Source organism: Harpia harpyja, chromosome Z, assembly GCF_026419915.1.
Source record: "Harpia harpyja isolate bHarHar1 chromosome Z, bHarHar1 primary haplotype, whole genome shotgun sequence".
NCBI lineage: Eukaryota > Metazoa > Chordata > Aves > Accipitriformes > Accipitridae > Harpia > Harpia harpyja.
Genome location: NC_068969.1, coordinates 44,938,163 through 44,963,128, shown reverse-complemented (window position 1 = coordinate 44,963,128; position 24,966 = coordinate 44,938,163). Strand labels below are relative to the sequence as shown.

At 37.7% G+C, this 24,966-nt stretch overlaps 1 protein-coding gene across 5 annotated transcripts in view; it reads right to left on the bottom strand.

Moving 5' to 3' along the window:
- The window catches only part of COMMD10 (COMM domain containing 10), a 115,145-nt gene that overhangs the window by 70,976 nt on the left and 19,203 nt on the right, over positions 1–24,966 (bottom strand). For 4 of the 5 annotated variants that reach the window (XM_052777066.1, XM_052777065.1, XM_052777061.1 and 1 more), the window contains exon 5: positions 19,590–19,700. In XM_052777066.1, coding sequence (XP_052633026.1) covers positions 19,590–19,700 — 111 coding nt within the window. Of the gene's footprint in view, positions 1–16,221; positions 16,311–19,589; positions 19,701–24,966 lie in introns of all 5 variants that reach the window. The other variant, XM_052777062.1, reaches the window with a different exon arrangement.

Genomic DNA, 24,966 nt, shown 5'->3' with positions numbered 1-24,966 from the left:
GCAGGTCCCCAATTGTTTGTCTCCTGCACTACAAGTTCTGCCCAGAGTAAGTGCAACCACAAATGTATGCCCAAATGCTATTTTAATATAATATTAAATATGGAATACCACAAAATTTGCACTCCAAGCACAGAGTTACTATTGCTTCTGGTCCTTTATCCTGTATATTGTTTTTACCTCATTTCAGTGCTTTCGTTCTCATCAAACAGCTCCTTACTGTGCATGTTTCACATAAGTAATATAATGCCAGGTTATGCTAACTATAGTAATACTGGTTAGTGCTTGACATAGGTCCCAAGTCTGCCAGGTTATGAGCAACTCATTATTTTCCATTATCTAGAGAAGACTGAGTGATTTTAATGAGAATCAATTTCATTGAAGAACTCATCTGCAATGCTATAGCACTTTCGTACATCTCCCGATGAGTAGCATTTCTAACAAAAATACACTTGGACATCTTAACATAATACCCAGAATGGAAAATGTGACAAACTGACTAGAATTGTGTGGGTTTTAGAAAGGGCCAAAACAAATTAGGAACGTTTCACAAAAGCTAAGTACAATTCTGCCTAGGAAAGAGACCCTTTGATTTGTGGATTTAATGTCTCTATTGCTTTCCTCCTCCAAAAGGGTGGTCCTACCTTTTATCCTCACTGGAATCTGGGCACTCTTGCTTACTTTTCTTGTGTAAACAAAACAGAGCAGATTAAATACTAAACTAGTCATGACCCTATTCAGCTTCTTTTTCAATACTCTGCAGAAGAGTCTAGTTAACACCTTCGTAACTGATCTCTCTCCATAACTGCAGAATAATTTAGCTTGAAATGGGCCTCAGGAGGTCACCTGGCTCAACCATCCCCATCCTCCCTGCTCAAAGCACGGGTAACTCTGAAAGTCCAAGTATTTTGCTTTACAGTGAATTTTCAACATATAGCTTCTGCAGAAATGTCCACTTCTGACATCTTACTCAAGGACACCACTTTTGTGAAAATTTAAATCTCTTTTAAACTTTCCAGCTACAGAACCACATAAATTGTTCCTTCCAAATTTAATTTAGCCACTTTCAGTGATGTTCTCAATTTTCTCCCCTCCAGCTTGAAAATCTTATTTAAAATACTAATTGAATACATTGAAATCCTTTTGATAATATTCACTATCATCTTAGACAAGAATCTCTGAGTTTGAGTTGTGGTTGCCTTAATCACTGTATTCCTTTTTATCTTTTCTTCATGACTTTATAATTTTTTGCTTTTTGTATCACTGCACATGTTACAAGTAACATCCTTTATTTCTATGATTTCCTTAGCCAGCTACATATCAATTATTAGTTGAGAAAACAAAGTGGTAGGCTAATTCCTGCAGCTCAGAGAGGGTTTTCCTCCTCAGCCATTCATTTCCTGCCTCCGTCAATTCCATACATTCCATGCCACTCTTGATCCTTTAAGTGAATCTGTTTTGGCAATTTTATCTTATCTGTTACTAATGTGCACAATATCTACTCTAAATATGTTCCATATTGACGTTTCCATAATTTCCATTCTTCTCCCCCTCCTATTTTCTCTTTCATAATGCATGTTGATTACAATCAGGTAACCTTCTTATCATTGCTATTTCATACCTGTACATTTTAGTTATATGCACTTTACTTACAAATCAAATTCTTCTTATTGTATTCTTTGGTTTATGTTTGGACACAAGAGAAAATTATTTTAAAACAGCTTCAGTAGCATAAGATAAGCTCACCATCTGTAAAACTTTATATGCAAACTTTATACATAAAGCTCTTTGAGACTGTGAATTGCTTGGGGTAAAAACTATATTATTTTAAGACTGAGCATATGAATGACACTACTAAGAAAAAGAATCTAATCAAATGGCACTTCAGTCAAACATACAAACTCGATTACAAAAACTAAAAATGCTTAGCAACGTCCTGCTTTTTAAATTTGGAGGAATTCTTGAAATATTTGTCTCTCCATCTCACTGATTTCATTAACAAGAAACACCAATGCATCAACCTTAAGAAATTCCATGCAAGTCATTTCTCTCTCCTGCCTCTGAAAACAGTAAGTTTTACAAACTTACCAGAAATCTTCCTGATCTTTGTATCGGTAGCAATACTAAAGGCACAAACATAGATGCAGAAGCGTCTCACTTCTACCTACATCTGTAAAGCAAAATGCAAGTCTGAAGATGTCTGCTAAAATCTGGGACACAACTGCGATTTTGGAAAGCACGAGTCCAGCAATCATGAAGAAGAAGTGTAATAGTTAAGAACAGGGAATAGTTTAAAGTTGCATTTTCTTCACCACGTCACACCCTTCCTCACGCTAACAACTCACAACCACCTGAAAACCACAGTCTATTTCCTTTTGTCAGTGTAATTTTTTTGTAGGGCCCACTGGTAACTTAAGCACTCACGATTTCTAGAAACCTCCAGGACATTGGCTTTGTTTCATTTTCTAATTCATTTCAGGGATCCATTTTGCAGTGTAGTTTTACAAACATATCGACACAACAGAGAGTGGTGAACTTCATTCACCAGCCTTTCTTCCACCTACTACAGAATAAAACACACAGTTGGGTTTCGATGGATTTAGAGAGAGAATGAATACATTTCTCAACAGCCAGCAGGATGAAGGGGTTTTGTTTTGTTTTGCTTTTATTTCCAAGGTTCATCTCTGCAGCCACAGTTTGTTCTACTGCTTTTATGTTTGCTTTGAAGGACGCTTCACAACTGTTGACATCGGTATCTGTTCACATGCAAAAAAATCCCATTTAATTTAAGCAACATTAAGGTCTACAGTCTGTATCAGTAACTTCAGGATAAAAACATGTTCAACATTCTAACATGAACAGCCAAGGAAATTCAATCCCATGCTGTGCTGTTCCCCGTGATGCCTGTTCCAAGGGTAACCTTGTCCTCCTTCTTGGTCAAGGATTTCCTGCCCCTTTCCAAATTGGTTCCCAGGCTTCGTCCAGTCCACAGAGTAATGTAATTGTAAGCAAAATAGATTTTACTGTCACCCACACGTCTGCAGTCCCTCACTATATATATATATGTATATATATTTTTTAGATTTACAAGTTTAAATAGGGATTTTTATTATAATCAAAAAAATCATTGGAAAAATCCTTTTGGTCACCTCACCCATCTTTCTGCTAGTACATGAGTGTATTCTATCTTACACTCTCTGGAAATGGTTTCTTCTGTTTTCTGTAGAGCATTCATCTACCTGGGGGAGATCAGTCACCACCTTCTACATTATTTTATACGCCACCTTCAGAAAGTGGAGCGTATACTGCTGATTCCCTGTACTATATTAAAGACTAGAAGGAAGCTCAGCCAAGCACTCTCCTCCCAGGTGCATTATTTCAGCCCCTGGACTGTGTGCTCTCCACAGTGCTCAAAAGTGTTATGTGCTTGGTGTTTAATGACAGCAAAGCCTGACCTTAAATCAGAATGCTCATAATCAGTTAGTGTTTGGGCAAAAATCCAGGACTTCCATGAGAAACAATCAGCAAAAAATGAAATGGTAATATTTACAGTTTAAGTCAATTAAACTTGAAAGGGATTTTGTGGGACAAACTAAAAGATACTGTTTTAGCCCAAAGGCTTTCTCCTTGACATATTCCAAACGCTTTTACACTCAGTAAAGGTGTCAGCATTCTTTAACCAAAAAAAAAAAAAACAAAAAACCAAAAAAACCCCCAAAACTGCAAAGAGTTTTTTAATGGAAGTGTAAGAATTAGATGCAAACAGTAAAGAAATGGTGACTCCATGTAACTAGATCTATTTTTTTTTAAACTTTTCCTTCCACAAAGCCATAGAATAATTTAATTTTCTCCATCTCTGAGGTAATATGAAGATATTAACATATGCCGTACGTGTACAATGGCAGATAAATTTTGCACCTGTTCTAGATGTGTTGGTAGAACAGCACATTACTGGATATTGTTTCCAGTGGCAATAATAACCTGCAGTCTTCCTAACATTCACACTCTCCCTACTCCTGCAATTTTTTGTGAAAGAATTAAACACATGCCAATTCCACAGAACTCTGAAAATGGGAAGTGCTTATTTTTATATGAAGACAAATACTAAAGTAATAGTATTTTGGTTTCAAGCTGCAGTTTTATAGGCTGACTCATGTTTGGTCCACAATTCTTATTTCCTTCTTCAGTTAAAAAAAAGCTAATGCTGAAAGCACATTACTGAAGTGCTTCAGAAAACACTGGAAAAACAGAATGCTGATTTTTTTTTTTCCATCATCTGAAGCCACATTGCTATAAAAAGCCAGTAGTCTCTCAATTCTGCAACTTTTGAGCATCTTAAAAATAGTCAGATTAACGAAAACATTCAAGTTACTTCAACAAATTCAAAGCTGGGTTATGTTGAATTGGAATGTTTTGAAAACAATTTTATTGCAAAGAAGGAAGGAAAGGATTTAGAACAAGTATCCACAACTTAGTGTCTCACTGCGGTTCTTAAGTTACAGCACTGCACCTCTCACGCTCAGCTCTGACAAATATGTTTCATCTTTCTATCCATAAAGAACATATATACTAGATGCCCTATTGGGTTTGGTTTGGGGGTTTTTTTTGTGCTTGTTACATCATTCCTCTGCCTTACTATTACCACACATCTTTGAAAGACCTGCTGTTGGTCTGTGGGTCACCCTTGGATCACACTCCCTCAGTTACAGATGTGTCAAAGTCATCAAAAAGCAGTAAACACAACAAGTGTACTCTGTCCTAGACAGGCATCACAGGACTCAACCTTAAAGTCAAGGATGGCTCCAAGTTCTTTGTGACTCCCTCAAGGCCACAGGAGCGTACAATTGCTGTTTGAAATGGTAATGTGAATTTTAATGCAACTCCACTAAAAAAATAAATTCAAATTATGCTACACTTGAATTTTCAAGAGCTTTTCAGAACGACTTTTCAGATACCAGGTTGAGAACAAAGCACTGCATCATGTGGCATAACGCTTCTCACAGTGCATCGCTTCCCTGCATGTTAATCATCCTCAGCCTTACCCAGACAAAGCTGTACAGGTTCACCTCAACTTCACTTAGCTCTCAATGAACAACACTTCCTTGCTCCTCTGTTGCTGTTAATTGCCCTTACTGCCTCCACCTCCCCATAGTTGTTTCATGCACTTCTGTTCTATGTTATACCATTCTCAAACATCACTGTGCCAGCTTACCTGAGTCTGCCTGGCTACAGCACCCTTGGCAAATCAATGCACTCCAACAGAGAAGCTCCTTGCTGCTGCAGCAAAGCAGTTCTCCTGAAAAGGTTTAGTATTAAACGTTTCCTCCTATATTTTTTCTCAAATACATCTGCATTTAGAAAGAAATCAAATAGTACCAATTTCAATACTAAAAACTGGCTATTCTTGATCTCAACCATATTATCTCCAAACCACTTTGGTCCTCATCAGAAAGACTTTCATTTTCACTCAACATGATACGAACTTAGAAAGAGTAAACTAAAATGCTCACTCAAGAACTTGTTAAATGTTAGCCTCCAAAAGTACAGATAGGAATAGACTGCGATCCAGGAACTCTTAAACTGTCTAAACACTGCCTAAACATCTGTCTTGGATTTATATCATTCCATGCTATCCCTTTAGGAGCAGAAGATACCCTACAGCACAAGAAGGGCTTTAAGGACTGAAGAACAAAGGACACCAATATAATAAAGCATTATAATGATACATTCTTTAATTAACTTTTGTTCAAAAAGAAAAGAAACAGAAGCAACAATGAAAAAAAAATACTAATTATATGATGGCAGCACTTGAAAGCATGTAGTAGAACTTCTTAGATATAGCACCAACCCCAGGAATTCTGTCCCACTTTGATGGCAGCTCTGCTGTTAGAGGAATTTCAAAGATATTTTGGAATCTGTAGCATTTCTTTGATAGGAGCACAATCTGTTTGTTCCTATGAAGATGGGATGACGGAAAGGAAGAAGGAATGGCAATGTGAAGAGGAAAAGTGATCTAGAAATGACAACAAGAAAAAACAGCTCAGGAACTCTGTTTCTCAGCTGTCACAAGGACTTTCCTGAATCTACAGGTACCTTTCTTCCTAACTTTAAATTGCATCTTCAAATGAACCTTCTCCTCCTGACTACTGTTAGGATCTTCTAATAAAACACACTTCCTTTCCAGTAATAGCTTCAGGTATTTGCAGGCAGTATTTGTAATGTTTATGCACTTGTTCTTGAACAAAGATGCGTCTTTATTTTCAAGTGTGTACAGTTAGATTTTGAAATTCCTTTATTTAGGGTTCAGAATAGGAGAAAAGGAAAGACGACAGGAATTTGAACTTCCTGTGCAGTTAATGAATCTTATACTCAGTTCCGGGCTCTAAAACCCTCCAGGACTACTAGGTATGACAGCACTCCTAAGCCACCAGTGGGCAGCCCCCTAAGGTATAGATAGCATCAGTAATTCTCCAGAAAGCTTCAGCCTGCTACTCTCCTATGCCAACACAGTGGATAATACATTTCTCCATCTCATGAAGGAGACAAGTGAACCCTTTGGTGTTGAAGTACCTAATCAAAGAAATATACATCGACCAGAGTTGCCTACAAATCTGGCCCTTGGCAACTTGTTTTGCTGTCAAATTCCCAATCTCATAACATGACTTATTCCCAAGCATAAGCACCTCCTAGCTCCTCATTTCTGTTGATGTTGGAAGAGAGGACAGATAAATAATGCAGCATTTTCAGCCTTCTTTAAAACTCTGCTGCCTACCTCTATGCACCAGAAGTAATCCAAAAGGCCTCGAAGCAGGCATTACTGAAAAACTCAGTGCCTAATGCTGATGTTGTTGAGGAAGGAAAGCATTTACAAACACCACTTACAAAGCAATTTGCATAATATTTTGATTACATGCGCAGCAGAAATTGTGATCCCCTTACACTGAGACACCTATAAACTCACCAAGAAAGCATCACAGTGCAGTTTTCTCTTCCATTTGACCCACTGGTGTGGTTCCATCTCATGGGCTGGCTGGACAACTTAGTTTCTGACTACCTACATGCAAGTACAAATATGTTGCTCAAGGGGTCAAAAAAAGCAGCAGCTTTTCCTCATGTACAAATTTCAAGATAGACAAGCATTTTCACTAGCTTTGGCTCTATTTTTGGTTTTGTATTGCCCTTTCATTAGCACAAGGCTTCAAAATGTATTCTTAGTAACAAGATCTGTCTCAATACGGAAAAAAAAAAGCATTTTCCTTTCCCCCTTGAAATCTTTCTATTACTGCCTTGCCAGTGAGTGTGCATTCCTAGAAATATGTATTTGTTATTTCATTAGTAATGATGTTATACAATCATACTGAACAAAATTTGCTCAGGGGATGTAGGCCACACTGTGGGTTGTGGTTTTTCTGTAAAAGAGGTCATATTTCATGTATTTTAACCAGTGGAAAAGGTCACTTGTCATAGCAGCTTTTAAAGTTTGCTAAATGTTCATACAAGCCAAGTGGCACAAATTAGATGCCACACAGTTCCAGATACCAGACTCCTGTCATTCGTAAACAACAGGAAACGAGATGTGTGAAAATTGCCACCTTTGCATATAATTGAGGTGATGACCCACCCTCTTCCACCTGAAGCATGGCTGGAAAGGGTGTCACAGCATTGTTACAGATGCCTGTTCAATGTCAAATGCACAGTGTTGATACTGTTTGAGAGCATGTATTGTATATTTATTGCCTTAAGCAGGACAGATGTTAGCGACGCAGGAGATGCTCACTTTGTACTCCTTCAAGAATATACATACTACTTCTCCAGGAAGCCAGATTTGGCAATTTCATTAGTTTGCTCATTGACAAAAAAATTAGCAAAAGTAACAGGAAAGTAAGCCCAGCAATTCTGCAAAGGGGACAGAAAATACAGAACAATCCAATTGCTTTTAAATTCAAAAACATGCTGTTAACCCACAAAGCAGCTTGGTTGGAAACTCATAATCACTGAGAGGATTACTTTTTCTTGGCAGTACCATTTTGTAGCAAAATTCATTAAACAATGCATTTAAAGAACTGACATATGAAAAGCAGAGCACGGGGAGAATCACAACAATGGTGAACACAAACATAAACTGAATGCAAATGAAGAAGCACGAGGTCCTTCTGTACTACCTGGAGCAGACCTGGCGAGATGCTTGTCACATAAAATACCTAATTAGTTTGTAACAGTCTAAGTAATACAAAGCTGCTGGCAAGGTATGAACCAACAGGGTAACTGGATATGATTCTCCTCACCATAATGTTTTCTAAAGGTGCATGAGACAAAAGCAAGGTACAACCTGCACAGTATGTGAATTGCTCTGGCAGCTGCTCCTTGCCATCCTTTCACACCCAAACAATCTCTTCTGATATAAGTGTTGGGTTAGGAAGAAAAGGTATGCATGTGTGTCATTCAACAAGACACGTGACAGGTTGTGTATAATGACAACAGAGAGGGGGGAAACATGACTGGGTGCAGGATGCACAGCCCCGAAGTGGTCCCATAGTAAGGGACCTGACCCTGGCAAGATGCAAATGCTCTGACACAGATCAGCTTCTCTCCTTTGGGCTGCACTGTAAAAATACTGTAATAGAATCTGTAATTTCCTAATCTAAATTAAAGTTTCCCATGTGATGGCCTCACTTTTTAGCATTACAAAAGAGTCACCGTGTTCAAATGTTTCAAACAGTTCATTTTTTCATTTCCGTGGCTAGCTCTACTCTTGAAAGGATTACAGAGAAAGTCTGAAAAGAAAATACTGCCAAGCACTCATATTTTGAAGCAGAATCTCACAATTGTTCAACTTCATACTTAGAAGAGTACTTATGGCACTGTAGAGTTAAAGCCCCTGTAAATTTACCAAAACCATCCCTCTGCCCTCAGACACTCAGCAGTGCTTCTTCTGGAAGAAAGGTAAACTGCCCCATTACATAAATTTAAGCGATATCACCCAGTCTCTCAAGTCCTGTGCAGCTACTTTGACTGGAAACCTCTACCCTCACTCAACCAATACCTCTGTCCCTTCCAGTGCAGAAGATGGAGTTATGACCGCTGCAGTCAAGATGCTGAAGGGAAAGTAGGCAGCTGTTCCCAGAGCAGCTCCCTGGCTTGCTCTCTCCCAGGATGGGGACCTCGCTGTTACCTCTCTAACAGGTCAGCACACACTTCAGCATTAGGAGATGGCTCATCTGAAGCTCCCCACTCCAGCAGCGCGCTTCTGACTCTCAAGCTGGTGCTGATCTTCCTCCATGCAAACATACTAGCTACTCAAACACAGCTCTGTGTGCCCGTTCCAGAGCACATCCGCTGGTAAGGGAGTTGAAAAGTTTGTTGGAGAGGACAAAACAAATTAGAAACTAATTTTTTAAAAAATCCCGAGATTTGACATGCAAGAAGTTAAGGAACAATGAAAGTTAACTTTGCTAAATATTCCCAGATTTTAGAAGTTATTTAAATGTTGTGAATTACCTACAAGATTTTTAATCCATTTGGCCCAACCTCCTTTTTGCACTTCAGAAACATAAAAAGGCAAAATCATACTTGTTAAACGTAATTTACTTTCAGCTTTTCTGTCTATTATAAAGACAGACATCTTCAAGCATCTGAGGGCACTCGCACAGATTTTAAAAGCACGTAATTACACTCAGGCTTGCAATGAAATGCTTACAAATACGCAATGGACTTTTATAAGTTTATATATCAATTCCAGCCTGTACAAGACAGATATTATACACAACTTTAGTGTCAGAACTGCCTTAGAAATGTAAATGTCTTAACTGAATTTGATGTTGAAGCTGACCTTATTTTGTCAGGACACACAGCGTAACTATATAACTATAAATAGGCAAAAGAAAAAACTTAACAAATACAAGAACTGGAATAACTAGGTCTGCTGCAACTGAAGAACAGGCGAGTGATTTGATACTGTAGGGAGAAAAAACAGAACTAGAGACTGATTAAAATTACTCGTTTGATGTGCAAAAAGATGTAACACAGCAGAAGTTATTTAGGCAGCATGACACTCAGCAAGAAAACAAATACCCCAAATATTATGGTACTTTAAAAAAATGTTCATTTATATAACATTCTTATAAATTTTTCCTATAAAAACCTGCCCTACAGCAATAATTAAGCAAAATGGATTGAAATTACTACATTGTACAAATCAGAAATTAGCTATAGTGGACTTGTAGTCTACGAGACTGTTTTATGAAGGTAACGAAGACTTATCACAGGAGAACAATGAGATCAGTGTCTGACCTGGGTTAAAATATGTCAGCCTGCAGCTAGGCTTTTCAGAAGCTGCACAGAGAATCAACATAAGTAAGACAGTAACAGGCTGAGTGACTACTCCGTGCCTCTTATACCTTCCTGCTTATCCTCCTTCCTCTTAGAGTATCTTTCATATAATTTAAACAGCAACATAATATCACAGTTTCCAAGCTAATCCACCCACTTAACTTTCAAAGGTGAAAAATGCACGTCTCAGGACAAAACAATCAAGTACATCTTATAAAAGAAGTTGAGAGGTTTGTTCAGGTATGCTTTTTTGTGCACCATTAAAAGAAAAGGCAGGTGAAATATTGGGAAAAACAAGGAATAAAACTCCTGCCAGTGCTCCTCAACAGCTCAAGTTCAACAAAGTCAGTATCATTATTTCTTCTATGAAAAAAATGGAATAAAAAGTTATACAAATTACTAAAGAACTGCTTAGGGTGGACAGTAAGAACCCATTTCATTGGTATTTGTTTTAGATTTGTTCTTCTGTTTCTCCACAGAATTTTGTTTCTTCTGCTTACAACACAAGAGTTCCATTTCTATCCATGCCCATCACGGAGCCTTCTGAGCAGTGTTTCAGTAAACAGCATGTTTAACACAGGAATAGAAGGCAGAAAGTTTCCTGTATTTTCTGCCCATCCTGCCACAGCTGCAGAAGTACAATGCAGTGGTGAGAAAAGAAATACTAACCAACCACAGTAAGCCTGAAAAAAACAGGAAATTATGCAAAGAAAAGGTGGAGTGCTGCAGTCAGACCAGGCAGGTGTGGATACCATACTCTCTCTCTTCTACAAGCCTGCTATTTTTAACAAATAGGCTGCATAAGACTTAAACCTTTCTTTGAACACTCCATACTGTTCTTTCTGGATACCCCAAGCAAGGTCATTAACCTACCTCTTTTTGGAGTATGTCCAAAAAATGCTTTCTCCGGTGCAGCTACAAAAGTTAGAGGCATTTATAGGTAAGTTCACAACTTGCATTAAAACATTCTGTATATATTTAGATCTTATTTTTAACTCCCTCTTTTTTATATTTGCTTCTCTCCAACTAAAGATCTCATATTCAGAGAGTGCCTCCAACACAGTACGCACTACCAGAAGACAAGGCATTAAGAAGAGTGCACCTCTCCCATTCCGACTCAAGAAGTGAGCAGCAAAGCACAGTCTGCTCCTAAGCTACCGCTACAGTAATGAGGAACAAGGCAGCTGCTTCTGAAGCATCAGTATAAATGAAAAACAGGCAGTAATCATGACTGTAGAAGACAATCCTACCTCTTCCAACAAGCTCTGAAGGTATCCCTTAGATGGGAACCAGCAACAGGAAAATAAAAAACTGCTGGCTCTTAAAGATGTGAAGTATTTTGAAGCATGAGTCTACTGAGAAAAAACACATGGAAATTCCTTTTTTAAAATTCCACATCCCTCATAACTTTTCTCATTTAGAACCCCTCAAAGGAAAAATAAAGGATTAATAGATAACAAAACCTTCCACAAGCAAGTCTCTCCAAGTTGCAACTGCTGAGCAGTAACAAGTTCAACATTTTACAGATGGAAGAACTGAGAAGCTGAAAATGGAAAACTGAGAAGCATTTCCAATGGTACTCAAAAAATGTACAGACACATGTTTATAGGTAGATCTGCACAGCTTCCCCAACACCAAGGCTTTCCATATGTAGCAAGTTAATCTCCTACTTTTATAAAAAATATATTCCACCTCTTCTCTGCTTGCTACTAATTGTCAAATAATGCAAGAGACAACCACTCATACCTGATTTAAGCATTCATACCCAATTTAAATGCCATGAAATGCTACTCACTTGATATACTTATATCTAAAGGCCTTATGACACTCTGAATTTTATACCTTATAACATTCAGCAGAAATTTTTATGTATCTCTACATAGAATAATTATCTGTTTTTAAACATCCACGTTAGAAAGCTGCTAACTTGGAGATTACACATTGAATTCCTCTGCCTCTGCCTCCAATTCTCAAAGGCAGCAGTCAACTTTGTTGTAACAGAGGACACATCCAAAAGAGCTATGTTGGTAAGACTGAGCCTTGCTGTTAGAGAAGGTTCAACTTTTATGTTCACCTCTCCCTAATCTCACCCATTTCTTACACCACCTTATCTTTCTACCTGAGAGTCAGGAAGAAACAGACATGGGAGAGATGCCAGTTTTTAACACATTTGTGAAGGGACCACAGAGCTTATTGCCTAAGTAAAAGCGGGGGATTGGTACTGCCTGGAAGTACTGCAAAAGCATAGCAAAAGTACTGAAAAAACCAGGGTTATTTTCTATTGCTACACACAAATGAAGACAACAGTTCATTTGCTAAAGCACTGCATAGTTTATGAGAATAGCAGGCAGGAAAATATATAGATGCCTGAGAATTTGCAATGAATTCCATGAATGTTTTTCCTTCATCTGAAAAGACTGAAGGACCAAGCCTACAAAACCGGTTTGAGGCAAATGAGAAACAAATTTTGTAAGAAAAAAGGTGGCATACACAACGGCATTAAATGACGAAAAACTCACCAGATCTTTGTGTTTTTCAACTGCCCTCAAGGCCTTAAAGTTTAACTCTGCCTGGCAATGAAATGGGTCGCCAAGTCTAAACTTAACTTTTAAGTATTTCAGCTACTTTTCTTCTGCTTATTTGGACTGATAGTAGTAAATTTACATATTATGGACAATTCAATTTACTCCTGTACAAAACAAGAGTTTCAGTACTAACTATAGGCTGAGGTTGCCCAAGGCTGCAACCAACTGTACACAGTCAACTGGGACCATTTTCCTCTTTAATTCCATGACACAAAGACACATGGACAAAGTCATAAGTGTTTCAGCAGGAACCGAGCACATGCAGAGGCTGTAGCCAGTTTCAGAGTTTATAAATTCATGTGTTACAGACTGTATTCATAAATTGTGTATATAGCCAGGTGAAACAAAAGAATTCTGTAAAGAGCACTGTAAAGACATCCTCACTATAAGCTGGGTAATTGAATCATGTAAGATCACAAATGGAGCCAGATAATTAACTACACCCTGCAGTACAACTGCCTGAGGTGAGTGCATACTCCTGGAGTCACACCATCTGGTAAATGGTTTTTAAGTAAAATGTCAAACTACTCACAACTTACAGGACATGGGTTGCTCTGCCATCCATTTCTACGCTCGTAAGAAAACAAAAGTCCTTTCAGCATCTTGAAAATTCTGGACTGCAGCTTCATTTCTTCCTCTAATCAGATGGATTTAATCAGAGATAATAGATATGATAGATCCAAAACAGTCTAATGCAAGAATTGCTGTGCATTACAAGTCCAGAATTTCTGGCTCTCATGATTGAGCAATGAAATTTCTGACAGCTTTCTGTAGCAATGTGACAGCCTGGAAGCAAATTACAAATTTCAGGCTCATTCTTCTGAGCTGCTCTGTAGTCATATGTTTGAGTTACAGCCTAACTGTGGTGATACTGCTCAATTTAGGGTTAAACACGATGCATTGTCCTTTAAGGAGGACCACTACTCAATGGCTTCACTATGCAGGCCTCATTAGTTTGTATAAACCATGCAGGCTTTGCTAAGGCTATGCCCTTGAAGGGGGAGCTAAAGACTGCTAAAAAGGAAACATCCTGCCCCAGAAGGCACCAAAGGCCGGATGATTGCCAAAGAAGCATGAACTAGGGGAAAAGTAAAGGCGTCAGGGGTAGATCGTGACCACTGACTCGATTCAAGACCTAAAAGACTTACCACCACCATCCCCACCTTGAGCATGCGCTGTAGAATAAGAGAACACTGTACCTTTAATTTGAAGTGGGGAAAACCTTAGCCCAAAAGAAATGGTGGCACATAAGCCACTGCCAGTAATGATTTTGGGGAAGAACTTTGGAAACTAAGCGGGTGAATCTAAAACTGTATAAATTGCTTGCTTGTTTAACTGCAGGGTGTGCTAGCTTTGCGGAACTACTGCCTTGTGCCCATCTTTGCGCAAACATGAAATAAATAATGTCTCTCCCAAGTGTGTGATTATTGGCTCATTGCACACCGGGTGATGAATCCACTTTTCAGGCAAAAGTTTCACACACTCAAGATTATGCAGTCATTCTTAATACAGCTCCTACAAATATGAGGACTTTTCTCAACATTCTGAAACCTCCTCTCAGGGAAGTTTCTGCTTCCTTAACAGCAGCAGTACTTACTAGATTTTAGTTCTCTGAACAAAATTGGTTTCATGATGTACCTTGCCAAAAGCAGCAAACTTGCTTCTATACTGAAGTTCAGAAAGACCTCAAACCAGGACTGTGATTCTGAGGCTACCCAGGCCTCCAATTACCTCCTCCAAATAGGAATGAAAAAACCTTTTCTCTCAATCTCATCCTTAAACATTTTTGCATTCACCCAAGGCCACTTACTTTTTGCAATTGCTAGAGACTTACAAATCTGCTTGACAAGAAGAATAAACTCAGTTCAGGAGCGTACATGCAGCTTGTTTGTGTTCTGAGAAGGAAATGGGTGATATCCTCATCAGAACAGAAAGTGATAGAGAAGTAGCTGATGAATTCGAGAAGCAATTTACAATTGTTTAGTCTTTGCACCTCATCACAGTTCCTCCAGCATCATGTCTTTTAATTGTCCTCTTTCTTTGAGGCCCTACAGATGCAAACTACTCCTCTATTTTGAAAAAACTGGCACCTAAATGCATCACCCCAAAAGCTGAGGACTGAGGAGGCAAATGAAGGGGGTACATCACTGTATAGATGCTCAACCCTGCCACCTCCTACCTCTCTGGAGTGGGAACATATCACTAGCATCCACTAGTTCTCACAGTTATGTCACTCCACAAATAGAACTTCACTTCAGAAGGAAACAAAGGGCTAAACTGAGAGGGAAGGGAAAGCACAACCGTATTTCCTTAAATATCCATCCAAGTGCATATCCTGCCTGCATGCCATACAGGCTCCACAGAATCTACAGCCTGAATTGAGTGATTGATCTAGCTCTGCTAGAAGAAAAGCTTTGTTTCTCTTCTACTCTGCTTTGTTGTTAAAGCTGGGGAAAGTATTCATAATGGCAAACTCAGAAAGCAGAATGGCATACTTATTGAAGTAAACAGAGCAAAATACCTAAGGTCTAGATTTGTTCGCAGTCCAGAAATGTATAGAAAGTCTGTAAAAACCAGGAGTAAAAAAAAGAAAGCGATGTCCTGTTACTTTAACAAGTAAAAAATAATCATTTAAGATTTCCAGGCTTCTATTTACTCTGTAGAATGATGAATATGTATTACAATCTCAGCTCCAAATGCAGTCAGACCCCATTTTGATTTTGAACAGTTGCAGAAAAAAATAGTTTAATATATTTCCATTGTTATATTCTGCTTTTAAAGCATCTAGAAATTAGGGCAAATGAATTAAAAGGAAATAAAATTAAATTAGTATAGTAACATTTTAATATTATCTGTCTTTTGTCAAAAGCATTACATTAGCAGGCTTAACAAACCAGCACATTTATCAGTTATTCTTTGTCTTGCGCTGGCAGACAAAATCCTGTAACAAAATTCTTCAAATACATGTATAAAGAAGGAACAAAATAAACAAAGTATTGAATTCTCACAAAGAATCTATACATAGCATTCACACTGGAAAAAAAAGAGCTCCCCCAAGAAGTCCTTAATGGTTAAGAATGAAATCGTAGATGAAATAAAGAGAATGAAAAACAAGAAAAGAGCAAAGTCTTCCATAGGACAAATTGTAATTAGATAACTGAATCTAATGAAACCTGTGGAATGAATTTACAGAAAAAAATTGGTAACTATCGAGAGACAACACTGCACAAGAACAGTTTATTTATCCTAACAATTTTCAAGCATAAATGTTAACTACAGATCGTGTGTAAAAATACATAATAATAAATACCTTATACAGTAATGCACTTTACTGGATCTTCCTAGTGAAGAGGCATAGCAGCAACTCTTTAAGAACACACTCTTACTTCTCACATTCCTCTGCAGAAGAATATTCAGCATCAATGATGTGAAATTTCTGAAGCCCTCAGACCTTTTCTACAGCCATTACCACAATTTTTTTTTTTTATATGGCTCCTATGGTTATAGAATATGATCACAGTTGTTTAGAAAGGTATGGACTAGGCGGCCTAAGGAATTACTGCTATGAACAGTGAGAAAGAATGTGCAAGTGTGTGCCTATGTGGATAATTATTAAATAAATTACTGAAGGAAACAGATACTAAATAAACACAGCACGTTTTGGGATCAATCTTTCTTTGCAAATCAAAATCATAATTAGCAGCACAGATTATCAGGATTGTTAATTTGTGCTCCCTCTACTGGTTAATTCACCCTATAGCCATAAAAATAATAAATCCAAAAAATCCCCAGATTGCTGTGTTGCAACTCAACAGCCCAAAAAATCTGAAACCAGATTATATTATTAAAGAAAACCCTTATACACAGCTGGTATCTTACACATCAGTTCTAAATGTCACCTTAGCTCATTAAAATGTCAGAATGGAAGCAAAAGGATCTTGCAGTTCAAAAAGATGTTTTCTATCATACCAGCTTGTTTTGTGTGCCTAGTTGATAGAAATTCCACTTCCCTCAGATTTAAAAATGCAATTAAACATTTCAAATTCTGAATCGTTGTAAGAAGCCACTGTTAATTGGATTTTTAATTGAAAGCTCCTGTTTTCTCCTTCTCATACAAAACACAAGCAGCAACCAAGCTGCAAAGCAGCCTAGATCACAGGACAACTTGGGCTGGAAGGCAGGGTTTGGCAGCCCACCTGATCCCCCACCCTGCTCACAGCAGGGCTAACTCCATGCTTAGTCAGGATACTCAGGGACTTGTCCCGTTGACTCCTCTCAAGGCTGGCAACTCTGCAACCTCTCCAAGTATCTCATTCCTGTATTTAATCACCCCCATGGTGAAAAACTTTTCATGGCATATGCAAAATATTTGTTTAGATTGAAATCAAGCATAATTCAAAGTCTGAGTATAAGCAAACAGCAAATTTGTAACAAAACCCAGGAAAAAACAGTTTACCAAAAATCATGTCATCTGATCACAATTACTCCTAGTCATAAGCAGCATTATTTACTGGGCAATGCAAATGTCATTAGCTTGAATCACCTGAAAGAATCAAAGGCCACCTTACTTTTGAATTTTCATGGTATAATACCTATGGGACTCTGCATTTCATCTGAAGCTGACAGAATATACTCTATAAATATTTATATAGCATATAGCAGATTCTCTGACTTTTTATTTCACAAAACACCAATAACTTTTATATATCCACAGGTTTTCTGATCACCTCTCCTGGAGAGATAATTTAAATACTAATTTTCAATGTCTGCTTCTGACAAAGAACTGTTTAAATGATCTTTAAGTGGAGTGAGTTGTAGTAAACATTAATGTACTAGTACAATTACTTTTAGTTAGCAAAAGCAGAAATAATGGCCAATTTCATTTACCTTGCTCAGTATGGGTTTTTTTTAATTAATAGGCTTTAGTTTTAGATGAGCAAGACAAACTTCTATTGTTATATACAGATTAGAAGTGTAAACACTTAACACTCCCCACATCATCAAAATTGATTCTGAGTAGGATCTCAAAAAAGCATTCAGAGCCAGTGTAACAAAGAGCACTACTGCCCTCTAATGAGACAGCCCGCAAAAGCTCCTCTGCAACAGTTTTGTCTCTTTCCTGAAAAAATGCAAATTATAGCCATGAATTAAGAAAAAAAAAGTTTCATGAGAAATGAAGACAATCATTAAGAACATATATGCTATATTCATACCAAATTTCTGCGCAAAAGACACACACACATAAATTTGGGGGGGGGGGGGGGAAGCATCTAGTATCTAGGATTTTCAGGTAACTTAGTGCAGAAAGAGATCATGAAGATGCAAAACAGCACAAAAATTATGTTCCAAAGTTTTTGTCAGTATATAAGCAGATATTAGCCAGTCTTAAACTCATTCTATACTAGGATGGAATCCCTCAGCAAAAAAAACCTGTAGTTATTTTCACACCAACACAGATTTTTAGTGTCTGTAGTGTAAGAGCATCAGTATGTTTTTCTTGTTGCACTGTTCTATCTAAATGCCAGTTACAAGTCTATTCTAGGCTTGTAATTATTGCAAAATAATTCTGATCTTGTGGGTAATTATACCCACAAAAAGAAATAGAGAGGAAAATCAAAAAAATCCACTTGCTGAATTCTGTTTGTAAAGGAAACAGACAAACTTTGTGTGTCATTTGAAAGTGACATTTTTTCCTCATTTTTTTAAAAATTGTTTTGCCACAGAATTGAATCTGTATGCAGTGCTGCCCAGTGCAGCTCGGACATATTGTCTGGTTCCTGTATTTGCATTTCAAAAATACAGATTGCAGTGAACTGCTGAAAAAAATACAACTGCTGCAAGTCCTGGTGAGAAGCACAAACGTAAGCTGCATATTCTCTTTTATTCTACCATAAATCAGAAATTCCACTCACATTAGTAAAATTACTGTGATTTAAATGCAATGCTAAAGCAGAACTGAGTTCTGATTTTTCCCCTCAAATCTTTTTACTGACTTTTTCATAGATAAACACTGACAGACACCACAGCAGTAAAGACTCTAATTTCCGTTAGCAAGATAAAGTTAAAAGCAAATCACGTGTTTAATTTAAAACATGCTAGCTAACAAAAGATACAGATTTTATGAATAAAAAATTACAGTCATTAGTGGGTTTCGGCACTGAAACACCACCAGTCACTAAAATCCCTGAACTTAAGACTTTACCTTAAAAATTGTAAATATTGGGTTTCTGTGGCTTCACATACTATGTCATCATTCATATAAATACATCATTAGCACTGAAAGGTTGCAAGTGACGAGTAGTATCTTACATAACTACACACATGGTAGAGGGCTGCAGGCTACTAGGCATTAAAAGTATAAGAAGTACCAATCACGTGCTATATGATAAAAATAAATTATCTACAAAGATATTTGAGAGACCTAAAATAACCATATTCCACGATATTCCTCTATTACGTTACAGCCCAAAGAGCTGGTAACACAGCACTCAGCTCTCAGTTCACCTAATATGTATGCTATTACAATTCCAAATGCTTACTATAGTTTTATGAAATATAATTTTATGAAAACACTGGCGAGACTAACAATGATCAAGACTTCAAACGGATGCCTCAGAACTTTGAACACAAGGCCATCACCACAACTCATTCCAACTCTGCCAGGAATGTATTTCTTACCTTTGAATCTTCGTCGCTCACTCCCAGCTCTAGCACAGCTCGAGGAGACTTCAGCTTCGCTTGCATGGACTCTGCCATTTGAAGATTAAGCTGCCATCCAATTGTTTCGAGCTATAAAACACAAATTTAGATTACAATCAGATGGTACAGAAGCACTCAGGTCAACTTTCAATACTGTGAACAGTCTGTGTCAGTGAACACGATGTCAGGCTCTATAAATGTTAAGCATTTTTATACAATGCACATTCCGCAAATTCTCCTGGACTCCAAGACAGATTTGCTTCTCCCTCTTGCCAAATTTATCAGTTCAAAGTGCCTGTGACCACCCAAAATAAAGCTACTTCATATGCCTCAGGTCTGCTGGAACCAATCCATAAAATACAACCAAGGGTCCAAAATAAGGTAGTTTCCCCCTTCTTGTGGAAGTCTATCAGCAAAGCTGTGGATTCGATTTTATTTTGTATTTATTTTTCTTTTAAGAAAAAAATTACCAATAAATGGTAAACCAGCTAAAAATGGTAATTTCTTAATCAACAGATCTATTCATGGGTGTTCTACCGTATACAGATGTTAATGACAAAAATAATTCTGTGCTGCTTTATAAATTGTTATTACTGAAAAGCCAAAAACCAGCTAAGCATGTGAGCAACAAAATTTTTAATAGAAAGTTACACACAAAAAAATTTCAAATTGCTTTTTAATCATTAATCTAAAATGATATTCAAACGTGGGCAAGCTACACCTCACGCACAAATGAAGTACGCAAGAACAGAACTACAAGTCTTTCATGAAATAACCTACCTCACTTTCTTGAATAAAGAAAAGTCAGATTATAAAGTCTTACCATCTGGCAAGTTAATTTGCATACAAGTTCTTTTTAATCTAGTGTCTCCCCTCTGTTAGTAAATATTGTGGCTGACTTGGTAAAAGTGAAAGCGTGCCACATCTCAGTTAATCTCTTACCAGTCCAACAATTCAGCTAAAATCATCAATAGCACAAAGTCATCCCACAGGCGCTGCACTGTGAACAGCAAAGAAGCCAATACATACCCTGCCTCCTACAGCGACAGTAATGTCTAGATGAAAGATAGGAGAGAAAGTGAGTGGCAGAAACATCTTCCATGGGCATAGCTCAAAGACAGAACTTTCAAAATTTATTGCAGCTATGCCATTTACATTTACATGTTAGTGTATGTTATACTGCATTTCTTTGTATATTGCATCAATATTATACCAATTATGTAACAAACACTGAAAGCCATAGGACTAAGCATACCAAAACGAAAATTACATATCATGACCTATTAACCACCACTGCCAGTCCACGATGGTTAGGGAGTTTAGCCAAGGCCAAACAAAGTTAACAGAAGGACACAGTCAGTCTCAGACTGACTTTGTATACAGCTATAGGAACAAGACAGGAGGAAGAACTTCAGCAGGTCAGCCTGTAGTCTGTCAGCCACTCTGCAATAAAAGCCCCTATTCAGGCTTCATTCTGAGGTGAAAATAAGGAAGTTTACACATAAATCAATAAAAGCATGCATACGACACAAACAGACACAGCTGAAATGCTGTAAATCTGGTCTAGCTTATTTTGTGGTAGGCATAGCTTTAGTTTCAGTATGCCTACAGCCCATGAACTAAAGATGCTTTAAAAGACAAGTTTTATAAATTCTAAAAGCAGATTAATTTTTAATCATAATTCTCTGTATTGATTTCCTCTAACCTGATTACATCTTGGTTGATGAAAATAATAGGGCATTGCCCATCCAACCCAGAAGTACAGCACAATCCAAAGTGGATTCTGTAGACGTGCTGATGTGAATCACACTAATGGAGAAGTCTGCTAGGCCCCTGTGCTGGCCAGTATCTGGAATCTTCCAGCAAATTATACCAGAATGACACAGCTGGAAAACATTTTTCTCTCCACAGACTTCAATAAAATTAAGTAAAGAAATTACCTCTGGTTCTCTCAGGAGCACAAAGGTCTTAGTGTCTTGCCTTATTCTAGGTTTTAGATCAAGAAAGAAGTTCAGCTCAGTTAAAGAACCCTACCAAAATTGATAATGGTCAACAGAGAAGGACCCAAATGCTGACTTAAGAGGTTAGTGGTGGGAGCAGCCTGAAGCAGACAACAGGGAACAGTACCGCCTATTTTGATAAAACACCTAACCACTAAGGTCAGAGACAGTGCGCAAGCTCTGGAATGCAATGGCTCTTCATATTGCAGTCACTAAGGTTTAAGCCCCATGCTCCTCCATTTAGAAAGGACTTTCAGTTACTTAAACAGTTTATTATAGTAGTATGGAAACCAAGCCTTAGACTAGCAGCTTATACAGGATTATAAAACAATGCCACTAGAGACAAGAACAATATCCTAGGAAGCCTGACTTTTAAGACTTTTCTAAAGCTGTTAAACAGTGTACTGTATGTAGCATGAAAAACAAACCATCAAAAGTAAAGAAATTCAAATTTATGTCTTCTATTTCACTTCTAATACACATCTATCCAGGAATATTGTAGAAGGCTCAGAACAAATACAATATATGTGGCAGCACAGCGGCCTGAGTTTATAGCTGAACAGCAGCCATAACTCTTTTTTTTATATTGCTTTACCTTAAAATTACTTTGTTTTCCTATACGATTCATGTGTCTTTTCTGTTTTAAATACAGTTGTACAAGAACAAGTTTTGATTAACAAATAGTACACTGCCTAAGGCTTCAAAATGGTCTAGCTATTTATTTTCTTGAAAGAAAAATGTAACATGTATTTGGCCATGGTCATGTTTACTTAGAAGACATTCAACATCCTGAAATATCAATTAACCTTTTGAGAGTGGTGACATGTTTCTGCATGGCATTTGTGTCAAGGCACAGTATTTGGTAGCCACAAAGCGGTAGGTATTTTAGGGCCAATTTTTTAAAAAATGAAAAGAACTACAAAATTATTTTCATTTCTGATATAAAACTTGTTACAGAAAACAGAACGTTGGGAGAGACTATATGATACCAGAATCTGCAATATATTACCTGAAAAGCATTTACTGAGGAGGAGGGGGAAGTATTTCTCCATAACTAGCATGAAAATAAAGCCATGGTTTTAGTTACTATAGCCCGTTATCTTCTTTTTACAATTTCTTCTCAGCAGTTTAGAAATGTACAAGCTACCTTGTCACTGCAACAATAAAGACCATTGAAAATGTACTATTTAGCACTGTAAGTTCTCACTAGTATCTCTGGCACTTACTTAACCTCAGGGTTATGTTTAAAACAGGTGCAAGCTGGAAAACAAGGTAAGGAAAAAACATAGATACTAAATAAAACCAAGAGTAAGCACGTATGAAAATGCTCCAGATCTGCTCCATGAACCCTACGGCAAATGATTCAGGGCAACAAAGATATGAGGAAGCTTTCAACAACCACTGTAATCCTCAGTTCCCATGTCTATTTTGTTCCACTCAGGCTTCTGAACAGGATACCATGACAGCCAGGACTAACAGGCATGGAAGGACCTATGCACTTCTTTCTCCCTTCCAGCACTCACTCAGTATTAGCTGTAGAAAAGATAAGGTGTTATACCTGCTAAACCAGCTCTGTACCCCCTACAATCATAGTGCTTCTCTTCTCAGTGGCAACCCACGCCTGTCCCAGGTGCAGATCCACACTAGAGAGCTGCCAGTTCCCCTAATATGAAAGGACCTGACCCTTCATCTTTAGATCACTAACAACTTTACAAGACTCTGCTCTGTCTGTGATGAAGTCTGTGATACCCACAGTCACTTTTCTCCAGTGTAAAACATGGGAGCTTCGGACTCATGCCCACTGTCTAGTCTACCAGACTGCTTTCCATACTAAATAGTAGAGTGTAGTATTTCACATATTAGAACAAGATCATCAGCAATCCTACTATGGTAAAATGCTTGGGTGAAAGTCACCCTCTGCAAAAAGCCCATGTGCACTAAATGTCATCAGCTTTCACAGCTTATCCAATATAAACGTTAAGCACTATCTCCAACCAAATAAATGATTTCACACAGCCAAAATTAACATCCACAGAATACACCATTTCCCTCATCGCTTACAGCCCATTATGTTTTTACATACTATTGTCTCTTTCTCACGTATTTTCACTTTTGACTGCCCATAAACATTTCTACAAATTAAACCAAAACTGAGAAGAAATTCAAGAAATCAGATAAAGAAGACAAGTTTCTATATTAGTTGTCAAAAAATCAAAATAATTCTCCTTTGTCAACTACATAAAGATATTTATTTTATACTCTTTAATGAGAAATCAAATAAATGTGCTTTTGCAAAGAAAAGCAGGCTAAAAACATCAAGGAGAAAACAATCTTAGCTATAAATGAGCCAGTCTATCAGACTCAAAAACAAAGGACTACAACTTTGAGAGAGAAGGCAGACTGGATGTCCAGAACAGGCATGTTGAAGGGCTCCAACCTGAAGACCAAGAACAGAGCCAAAGTGACTGAGAAACTCACACTGGAAAAAATGTTGGCAAGGACTTTGATTTGAGAAAAGAAAAAAAGTGGGAATATTGTGAAGAAGGGTAAACTAAAAGTGGAAACAGAATTTCAAAAAATACGTAAGCACCTAAAATGTCTTCCCTAATACTTCCAACTTCAGCCATTCAAAACTTCTGGAGCAGGGTCCAGCATTTTTAGGGGAGGAGAGGGTAAAAGGGGTTTAAATGCTCGGTCAGTACCAGAGCAGGGAAAGGGGATATTTTCTGATTTTGGACTTGAGTGATATACTGAGATCACACCTCCTGTCTGTCTCTACACCCATGGAGACTGGAAGCTTGTTTTAATTTTAAATGGAAAACTGGAATTTTCATATAAATTACCCACTTCTAGAAGGTGAAGCTTTCAGAAGGTCATGTAATATCGCAACGAATCATTACAGAAACTATACAAAATCAGTATTACTGCCCTCAGAACTCGCCAATGTGGCACAGCTTACTTCTTAAAACAAGGCAAGCAAGATGTTGTAATACCATGCAAACCACTATTTCTCCTCCATGGGTAATCCATGATTTGGCATCTATTTGTCCCTTAGAAAGTGCTGTAAGCACTGACCTCAGAGAAGGTAGGAGTAACAGTGAGTAAACTGAACCTGGAAGAATTACAATATGGAAATACTGCTTGGACACATAAAATCAACATGACTGAGGTTTTTATAACCACCAGACATTAACACAGTTATGAAATAGCTGATGACATGACTTTGCAGCTCAAATTTAACATATTATGAAGATCTAATTATTTCACTCAGATTCTTGTACTCCATCCTCTCAGGAAGATTTGCTGCTTTCAGAACACCTCGCTTTCCCTAAATAGAATAAATACGATGTACTTCA